Below are 11,348 nucleotides of genomic sequence, written 5' to 3' on the forward strand. Positions count from 1 at the left end.
TTAGCTCATTTAAATTCTTTTCTTCAAATAAAAAAAAATATGTAGGAAATTTATAATATTTTGTAACCAAAATCTGTATTTTGTAATCAAAATACGTAGTGTTATTTATTTAAAATTTTACGCTTTGAAAAGTGAATTTCACCATACATAAATCCGAAACTCTTCCAGTAGATCTATTTATGAACCCCGTCTTCAAGTTTCATATTCTACAATTCTGCAAATAGCGATTATGAGATATAATGTCGAATATTTGAATTAATTTGCTCCATTACGTGAAGTTAGTCCCAGTTAACCCAATAAACACCCTTTCCAAAACAAATACAGAGTTATAGATTGTCATCTAATAGGTATCTTGTTTTACTTGACATGTCTATTAATGAGTAATGTTTATTAAGTACTTACTTTTGCCCGCGGCTTTGCTCGCGTGTATTTCTAATGGGAACAGTACTTATTACGGAGTGAAAGGTGATTTTTGACTCGTGGGCCCACCAATAAAGTCCCACCAATTTCATCATAGTCCCACTAGCTTTAGGATCGTAGTTCCACTTTCAATAAAAAAAAAACCAAGAACCACTGATATACACATTTAGGTTTATTGGCTCGGTTTTCTTCGATCGAATATAATTAAATATACTTAAGTAAGTACGCGAAATTTCAAGAAGAAATTTACGAGAAATGTTTTGGGACCCGTTCTGTGGAAAAAAAACTTTATGATCATTTTATTGTTTGTCAGTATTTACTATACGATCTATGTAGATGTGTAGACGCGTAGCAGTTCGTAGCCTCTACGCGTCTACGGATCTACTACGAGACTTTAATTATCCCCACATCATAAAAAACAAATCAGAATTTATTTATTTGCAACAACGCCAGACCGCTTCTGGCTAGTTAATTGATATATTAAAAAATCACATTAAACTTTAAATTGATGCCAAAATCTTTAAATTGATGGTCACTGGGCCAGCTCCGACAGACGTTTCCGTATATTTTCGACGGGAGCTGGAGAGTTGGGGTCTGCTACGGGTTGCCATCGTGACCTGTAAATCCATACTAATATTAGCTGTCTGTTCGTTCCTCTTGTACAGCTAAATCACTGGACATCATCATCAACATCGGCAAAATGACTTAGGGGTTAAAGGTTTAAAATTTGTATAAAAGTTTCTGTTCCGCTTTCGCAGCAGAAATTCACGCGAGCAAAGCCGCGGGCAAAAGCTAGTAAAATATATTTAGATAACTCCATACAATGACAAAATCTTGTAAATGTCATGTTATTAGTCTCCTCTATTTTTGCCACCAAAAAGAAATGCTTTCATTGTTGTATTGCCGCTGACGGATGAAAAAAGATGTGTAATTACAGAGTACAAAGTCGGCAACGCACGTGTAATACCACGTTGCAGGCGTCTATAATCTGTGGTGATGACTTCCCATCTGGTGGGCCGCATGTCTGTTTGCCTACTTGTTAGTATAGAAAAATAAGGAAATAAGCGCCCAATGAGAGTGCTCTCACCCCTAGACTACAAACACTAGGAAGTCTCACCCTGCTTCAAAGGTCTGCCTCGCCTCCAGCACGGCTGGGTCGAACATGCCCAGACTGGTGAGGTATGGCGCGCGCCGGTACTCTGGGTGCTCGATCATCCAGCGACAGTACTCTCGGACACTCCTGTTAAACACACATTATTATCAGAAAGACCTCAATATTCCTAATTGGGTATGCACAACTATAATTGATTATTATTTGTAACAAGCCTTTAGCTTCCCACTGCTTGGCAAAAAAGACCTTCTTTCATAGCTATAAATTTATTATAGAAGTATTTTATTGTCACTTGGTATTTTTTATTGACGTTATATCACTCGAGTATGGACAATAGGTAAAAGGTAAATATTTTTTATTCATTTTTTCCACCCGACTTTAGTTTTTCATCGGATCGCGATATTTGGCATACACATTGCCTTTGATACGAATATGCACACAGGAATTTTGTCCATACAGCGTCAAAAAATACTTGTCATTTTTAACGCTCTGTTATTTTACAAATCCCTATAGTCTTTTTATCCTATCCTCCTTGCCAGCACTTTTGATCGATTTGGCGAAATAAATTAGATTTAAATAGTGACTTATTACCTCAAGTAGGAAAGAATGGCGGTCCACCGGTTAAGTCTAGGATCAAAAAGTTGTTGCTTCGAATCCTGTTTTGGCAGCATAACATTTATATTATTTTTCATAAGACACCACTTGTTCCATGAGAAGAAAAACATCTTTAGGAAATGTACACACTGCTTGACTGTTTAGTTCCATAGTGTGTATGCGACATGTAGTTATATATAGTTACATGGAAATGCCAGCTTAATTAAAATCTAACACCAATGCGTATAACAATACTCGATAAAAAATAAGTACCTCAAATTAGTGATGCCCTCCCAAACAGTCTTCAAAGTGACGAGATCCTTCGGCACGTGTCGGGCAGACCTCCACAGCGCCTTGGTGTTGTTCCGTGGCGCTCGCCACTGATCGTGCCTTGCGAAGCTGTGACCGAATGCCATGTACGCGTCCGGCCTCTCCTCCTCCTTGATGTCTCTTGTTATCTGCCTTTCCACTGCCGCGTATTCTGATTTCTGTACATTAATACTTTAGATATTCAAGATATTTAAGATGTTCAAGTTTTTATTAAAATATTTATAGTTACTTTGATCACACGTTAGTTAGTTTAAGTTATAATTGTATACTAGCAACAATTTGTTTTTGTACACCTCTTTTGAATTTCAGTCGATTTACAAATGTTTATAATGGGTCATGTATATACAAGCTTTTGCACTAAAGGAATAGATATTAAATTCGTCCAAACCTCTGGCTCTCCCACAGCAGCGGCAATTCGATCTTCTACGCAGGGCAATTCCTTTGTCACTACTTTCAAACTACGAGCAACATGAGTGTCGAACTCAATCTGTAAACAAGTATAATATAGACATACAAAATATTGATTAACTTTAGGGGTACGAGACCTATTAAGGGAGTCCAAATTGTTAGAGTTTTAAATTCCACCCTTCCTTGTCCATATTCAATTAGCTCCTCAAATAATATTGCAATTTTAACTGTATGTAAAGATTAAGTTAATCCTAAACTGGGAAATGACTTTATTAAAAAAAATAATAAGTAATGGGTGGGTTTTACTATATCCATATAGTAAAACCCACATCGGATAAACAAACATCGGAATAGGAGGAAATAAATAAAAGCATTTAAAAAAATAACAACTTTAAAAATCTTCGGCAGCAATGTATTACCAGTTGTAATAGGAATGTTATGTTACTTGAACGAGCTGATACCGAGATCTGAACGTACTTGAAACAGCTCTTTTATAGCTTTTGGCTTGAACAGCTGCGACTGTTGGTTGCCTCCCAATTGCTTCATGTACTCGCAAAATTCATTTGCTATCTGGAATTATTTTAGATTACATATTATATTAATGTAAACATTTGCGAATAATACAACGAATGAATGAATGTTCGAATTAGATAAGATTTTTTTTATAAATGGATGAGTGATGTTTATTACCTCAACCATTACTGAGTGAATTTTGACACACTAGACTTCTCTAGACCAAGGACCAGGCCCTAATGCTCCATTGTACACCGTTCCATTGACGTCCGTCGACGGATTAACGCATAACAATGCACATTTTATTCTAACGTTGACAATGCCAATAACAATATATGGAAAACAACGGAGGACAACGGAGTGTAACGCTCTGCGAACGAAACAAGGCGGGTTCTAATGTGTGTAATGTTATTAGTGCCCATACAAATTCTATGTAGATTCATTAAATATACATGAGCCCACCCGGTCTGTGAGGTCGTCGGCTTTCCGGATCAAACTCTTTTCTTCTTCCTTCTCAGGCTGCAGGTAACGGGTGGCCCACGTGACCTGTTCCCGCTCCGGCTTACTAAGAAACTGTTGATGAATGTTTGGTTTGAATTCCCCCTCGCTTTCCTCGTCACTGCAAAATTTATATCGCACTTTCATATTCATCAACTACCTATGGAAAGTATACCGGCTTTATCCTTTAGGAGTAGACAGAGCTAACAGTTGTGAAACTCACAAGTATCTAGCTACCTATTGCCTTTGAGAATAACTGTAACAAGCCACATATTGGAGTGGTTGAAGGTTCAAAGTTAAGCATCATAAAATCATATTTTCTGTACAGTTGTATTCACTCAATTACCTACCTTACACAAAAACAATTTTGAAAAACTTGAGTTTCATCATAAATTTATTTTTCAATAAGTGTGACATGGTGAATGGCAAACCACCCCATTGATAGTGCCAAGAAAGTCGTTGTGTGCGTTTCATTCCACGTAATGAAGAGATAATGTATTTTTGAGTGCAATAAAATTTTGTAAATCACTTTCAGGCTTGCATTTTGGATAAATAAGTAGTTTAAACGTTCATCAATTACCTCGGATATTCAACATCGGTGTCCGATTCTAGCTCTCTATTTACGTACAAACTCTTTCTAGAAGACAGCAATGGTTCTTTTATTATTCTCCGAATAATATGTTCTGGAAATATATACATTATGGTTATTCATTTTGCAATATTCTGCAATATGTCTATAATATTGCATAATATTCTTTAAATGTTTTGAGAATTTAACAATTAATTATGGCTAAGAACGCTTTTGATGAAGTCAATTTTAATAACACTAGATCAAAATCAGCTATTCGGTTGGGAAATGTGAGTCCGTCACAGACAGACATACAGGATCACAGACACGTCATTCTTATGATTCACGTCGTTGGGGAGTTAATACTTGTATTTTTCATAGCCTATTACGGTACAGTATCATAGTAATTCGTTTAACGAAACAACAAAATGTATGCTTCATCGGATCCACAAACACAACGTGAATTTTGGGTAAACTTTCATATTGTTTATTTAAGTCATCAAACATTGAGAGTATGCTGTATCTATCTATTGTAGGTGCTTATATTAAACTTCAAATTATGTTGACACATTCAGAAAATTAATGGAATTAAAAAATTTGTTATTTTTTAATTACAATAACATTCTTTAAAGTCTTTTAAAAATTAGGTACATACTGCATACATACGTAACATACGGTACATTACGGTAATTTTTTTGTTTATAAAATACCTGCTTAAGATTCATTACTTACCTTTAATTTCTAGGCTTTCTTCGTGCTGTGGTTCTACTTCAGGCATTTCCAAAATATCACATACTCTTTTGTAAAGATTTTTTGGCAAAACTTCTGAGAGTCTTTGGCTTTCTTTCTCCTAAAAATTCGCAAAGAAGTAATAGTAACTTGTTAATTATTTAGAATTATGTGCCACTTAAATTAGACAAACTACGGACTAAGTAAATGTAGTGCCAAATTAGTTGGTACAAAAATAAAAAAAAATCGAACAGAACTCACCGGCGACAGTTTACATACATCTAACTCAGAAAAAACTTTAGTCCAATATTTCTTATTGGTGTGTATCGCCTCAGACGCTTCATATTTCGAAGGTTTGACTTGAGGGATCTTTCGTGGTATCTTGGATTGTTTATTTTCCATTTTTGTCAAAACAATGTCGCCGCCTAGATGCACATCGAGTTGGTCTGCACAGCGGCGCGCCGCAGCTTGTACTTCAAGTTCGGAATAAAGGGGATTTAACCAAACGCTTCATAACATTGCCTTATTAAGCCTAGAGCTGGCATACAGACTTTTTCATTAATTTTTTTTTTTCATTAAAAGATAACGATCACATTTTATTTATCTTGAGGAAATAAATTATGTACTTAGTAGATTCAATGAACTTATTACATATGGTTATACAAATGAGTCTGTTTTTAGATAACTGAGTTTGATGGATGGTTATTACAATACAAGTATAATTTTGTTTTCCATTTTAATCCATTCTCCATTGTGGTATCTAAGAAATCAGAACTGAAAATGAATAGTAAGGTGATTATGTCTGAGTTCCTTCAAACGTAATTGTTTAGGCTATAATTTAGTACAATGTTATAAATCAATGCTGGGAAAGGAATATATTGATGTGACATATAACAGACATTTACTACTCCTTTTAAAATCGCACCTACTATGGAAAATAGAATTAGCAGTTAATATTAATTTTGTATTTATGACACTTCTGTTTTTTTTATTAAACTTTGGTTGTGTGTATATTGTTGCTATGTCGTTACTACGTTGTAGTGGCTGCATTAATTTGAGATCAATAAAAAAGTGGTATCTATCATTATTCGAATAAATTTATGGTAAGATCACAAACCATATTGATATGTCTGTTACATATATAATGATTTTGGATATACCGGTTTCATTCAAACCACTGTATAAAAATCAAGCTAAGAATATTTACTTTACTTAAAAAGTATAAGTACGAAAAACAATGAAATCTTATAAGAAGCTGTACAAGTACAAGTCTCGCAACGATTACAAAAGAATACAAAAGTCTGAAACTCATGGTATAAGTAATTTGAAACCTTATTTTTACAAGCAAAAAAATACCTAGGTACTCACCATTTTATTAATTTATATACAAGTGATGTAAAAATAAGCTTTGGATAATGTTTGCTTTAGGATTCCATACATACGCTGTTGTCCAGGGCGCGTTTGATCGATAGTTGCGATAAGCGAGACTTGTACCTAAATACTATCGGCATATCTTACATTAACTGTGACTAACCTAAGGCTAGGTACCTACTCCCGGAACCACCATGATGGTGGATTGTTTATTAGTTGCTAATGGTGGAATTACATCTATTTAATTACTGTGTCTAATTTCGCCATATAAATTAGTGTTTATTTATTTTAGTATTTTATATACATATTTAAAAAATTGTTGAAGAAATTTGATCAAGTTACTAAACTTGATCAAATTTCTTTCTGTTCCTTCGCACATTAAGGGTGTATTGCACCGTGAATTTTGTCGTTTATTTCAACGTGCGCAGAAAGGCGCAGTAGAAGTGCACCATCAAATTTGACGGTGCAACTCACCCTATGAACTAACGATACCGTTAGATAATTGTGTTTCATTCTAAGAAATGACCACAACCGTCATGCATCGGTCATAAAGTAACACAAAATAGTGTTGAAATTACCAGACAAAAAAGTATATATTAACTGAAATATCCTTACAATGAAAAGATGAATAAACTCTTCGGAAGTGAAGTTAGCAAGTTTATTCAGTCTGCGCAGTTGTGTCAGATTTCACGGGAACTGCCGCTTAACACAATATTATGGCATAGCGAAACGTCAAGTTAGCATAACACTGTTTAACTTCGTCCGGCGATAAAAGCGAGGATACTCGTTTTTACCACAAACCCACTTGTTTATTGAAAACCACAACGTTTCATTGAATAAATGTTTAATTTACTCTGGGATTTCAACACTTTTCACTTACTAGGACTGTAATACTAGTAATTCCTATACAGGTAGTGGAAATATTTTGATAAAATTTTAGAGTTGAAATAACTATATTCTAAAATTTCAATATATCGTTGTGTATGATTCTATGAATATCTGTTTAATATTACAAAACTGACGCTTTAGGGTTTAAGGCAAAAATTAGGCTAGTCACACGAAGAAAATAACTTCTAGGTTCTTCGTAGGTTTGGGAAATACAAAAGTAGATAGTTTTACCAACCACCTACCTACTTAATTATAGTTAGCTTAAACTTTCCTTTAGAGCTGGGTTATTTAATGCAAAAAGTTTTAAATTAAACCAATAGAGATTTTTAATACTTACTTAAAATTAATATAAAATACAATAAGATCTACATCGGCAGTATTTGTTACGATCGTATCAAATATCTTTGTTTCAAATTCAATGATTGTTTGTGTTGAAATCTTAAATTAACGCTTCAATGAATAATATTTTTGACACTGCCACAGATTAAGTTGGCACTGCTTTGTTTTGTAATAAATTCATTGTTAGAAATCGAATCGCTAGTATTCTTCATCATTTTTTTTTTCTTTTAAAACTAAGTAAGGTAAGTTGTTATGTTAAGGTAAGTTATGTTCACGAATTGAGTTTTATTTTAAAGAAGGCAAATAAATGTTATCTTATCTTGAAATTAATTAGAGAAGAAGAGTATTATGAAAACTTATTCTCATAAAAGATGATCGTTTATTTCACGTAGGAATGTCATGAGACAGTTGTGGAGACACATTCGCGACAAAGCGCCGACGTCAACGACTTAATAAGTTAAGTTGTTAGGGAGTTGTGTAAATTTACCTTAACGCCCGATATACCGCGCATCCGACCCGACATTATTCTCAGCTAACGAAGTAATTTACACGGGCATATAGCAAATGAGAAATTTGAAAGGTTACCTACTTGTATCCACGTTTGTTGTCGAAAATGTACATTGGATGTAGAGACGAAATATTTACTTAATATTTAATTTATTCAAGTATTACACATAGAGCGGTTGTGGATAGTAGTAGATCCGCAATAGAAACGACGCCAAAACGGAATAACAAGGGAATTAAAATTAAAAATTTATTAGTTAAAAAATAAATCGTCTAAATATTCAAGTTTAAACAAAATAGATAAATAACATGAAATACGAGTATATAAAATATTAATAACAACAAAATAAAAAATATAAAAATATATCGATAAATTAAAAAGGTAAATCGTAATTTTCTTCAGTAAAAATTATGTTATGTAGCTTGGGGTGATCATTTACTAACTTGGACAACATAATTTTACGGTCGTGCATTATAGAACTGATTGATCTCTTTTTCGTATCAGTTGTGTTAGCACTGGACGATGCGAATCTATCTACGCAAGGACATGGACTAATTTCTTCTGTTAAAGTTTCTTGACTTGAATACTGTGTTTCTGTATTACGAAACTTTTCATTAGTTTTATCAAAGGGAAGTTTATCGAACACAATATCTGCTGGATTTATCTTACTACGTACTTTACTTGATACCCGTAATGTACTTGTTATTTGCTTCAACTTCTCCAAATTTTCTTCAGTGTAATTTAAAAATGCATTTAAATCTGAAAATGTGTTGTTGAGTTTTTTTAAATTACATTTTTTGATTGGGCATTTATCCAATTTATGAATATCGTCAATTAGCAAATGTTCGAGAGATGAATCATTTTGAGATAAACTAGGCTGATCTTTTTCTATTTTTTCATGAGAAATATTGGTTTCAGAGCGTTCCTGTTCTTCTAAATACTCGGTCTCATGATTGGTGTCACATTTACATGGCTGTAATTTGAGTATTGTCTTCACTTCTTCAAAATTTTCACATTTTGCGTAAACAAACTGCCGTCCCACCCGGAAAAAGGGCAAATTTTCATTAGATGGTATTGTTTCGCTACTATCTCTAGTGGGGACATCATCTGACATGTCACCAATTATTTCAAATGGTTTTTTATCACATTGCGTTTCCATCGGTTCTGTTTTCTCAAAGTTAAAAATGTTGTCATCTTCTACTAAAATACAAGAGGCAGTTAAAGGTGATTTTTGTAATTCATTCATCTGTAAAATAACCATTTTTTCGAGGTCTAATAGAAAAGTAACTTGTTCTGGTAAAAGTTTCAAACTGAATCCAATAAATTTAAGGAATAACTGCACAATTTTGGTTATTTTTTCTTCCCATGATTTCATAGAAGACATTTTCGTATCCCATATTTTCCAGTCTTCTAACATCTCTATTCTGTGTTGTAATCTATGTTTCAAATCTGAAATTTCTGATGTTTGATCTTTTTGTATAAGAAATTGTCTAATTTTACATTTTTTTCTTTCTTCACAAAGAACGTACATCGTATTTGTAATATTTTTCATATTCATTTGCCTAAGAAATGCACGTAAAGTATAATTATTTTCAATCAAAGCTTGATTTTTCAACTTATTGTTAATGTGTATTATATTTTTGAGCAGTAATTGATAGTAAAATTTTATTTTACTTAGTTCATACCTTTTCTTTTGTTTTAAAATGTAATCTAATCTTTCTTTTTCAATATTTAATTTATTCGATATCATAGTGTTAATGTCTCTTTTAATTTTTGCTTGTAAGTCAACTAGAACTGTCTGTACTTCCGATCTCACATGATCTTCCAATTGTTGTAAAGATTCTTCATAGAACTTTGAAGTTTCAGTCAAAAAGATTTTCTTTTTGTTGGCAATAATTACAGCATTATCATGTTTAATTTTGTTCATGATCGATTTTATTTGATGTTCTAAAATGCCTTCACAAGCAGCTTCATTTTCTTTGATTTGAAGATCTAAATTCTTATGAAAGGTATTTAAATCATGTTCTTGTATTAAATTTTCCCCCTGAGCAAGTATACCATAATGAGTTTTGCTTCTTAGAAATCTTGAAGTATATGGGGGTAAACAGTCCACCAAGTCTATTATTTGATCACTTGGCGATTGCCAATTACTTTTTTTTACACATTCTTGGCTCAATTTACAAACAGGATTTTTCACAGACGGCTTGAGGTTTTCAATATCATCGGGTTTCTGAAACTCACAGTAGTCATCTTCCAAATATAAGTCAGCATACATACTTGTAACGACTCTTTTTTTACTCTCATATTTATCATTATTAGAGGACATTTATATATTTATATAAAAAATAGAATAATTAATGTAATCATAAATTGGTAAGACTATATTATTTTTTAAATAATTTTCAGACTTGAAATGTTTGGCACGTGCCAAAGGTGACCATTAATATTTTTTTACCATATAGTGTCATTTTTAACGATACGTTATAAACGTTACCAATAAGGTATTATGAATATTATTTTTATTTTAATAGCAACAGACTACGCATTTTCAGCCATTCCCGGTCATATGAGACATTTATGGGACCGAAGCCAACATTGTAGGTATAGATCTAAATGAGGTTAAATATCTGTAGAAATCTTACAATGTTATTGTTATAATAATATAATTTAAAATAATATTAATATAAAAACACATGAATATGTGTTTTTGTGTGTGGAGTGGAGATAGAAGGGTGGTGGTGGCCGGAGCCGTGCGCAAGATTGTGTTAGGAAATAATGTAACTATATATTTGGAAAAAAAGGAAAAATTGAAAAATGTTTCACTAAAACGTGCCCAAATTTGGGTGTGAACCCTCACACCTAAAAACAATGCCTTAAAACATTAAAAAAGCTATATACAGCGTACCTGAGTCCTCAGGGCTGTGCTGTTATTTACTGATATAGATCATGTTCTGACTGTGAAGCAAAATCGATGTCCGTCTAATAACTTTTCCGTGGTTGTGGAACAAATATATGGAATACCTCAAAAAATCAAATATTTGTGGAATTATTCAAATAAATATAAAACATACTCA

At 33.1% G+C, this 11,348-nt stretch overlaps 1 protein-coding gene across 1 annotated transcript; it reads right to left on the reverse strand.

Moving 5' to 3' along the window:
* Nucleotides 1–832: 832 nt before the first annotated feature.
* On the reverse strand, nucleotides 833–5,632 carry LOC128669602 (uncharacterized protein). Its single transcript, XM_053744526.2, has 9 exons — nucleotides 5,433–5,632; nucleotides 5,175–5,292; nucleotides 4,455–4,557; nucleotides 3,839–3,995; nucleotides 3,341–3,433; nucleotides 2,844–2,942; nucleotides 2,399–2,613; nucleotides 1,538–1,660; nucleotides 833–1,037 (listed from the first exon to the last, which is right to left on the reverse strand). Exons 1-9 carry the CDS (start codon nucleotides 5,571–5,573, stop codon nucleotides 953–955), a joined length of 1,134 nt encoding a protein of 377 aa, XP_053600501.1. The 5' UTR covers nucleotides 5,574–5,632; the 3' UTR covers nucleotides 833–952.
* Nucleotides 5,633–11,348: the final 5,716 nt, after the last annotated feature.

The sequence above is a fragment of the Plodia interpunctella genome, chromosome 4, assembly GCF_027563975.2.
Source record: "Plodia interpunctella isolate USDA-ARS_2022_Savannah chromosome 4, ilPloInte3.2, whole genome shotgun sequence".
Classification (NCBI taxonomy): domain Eukaryota; kingdom Metazoa; phylum Arthropoda; class Insecta; order Lepidoptera; family Pyralidae; genus Plodia; species Plodia interpunctella.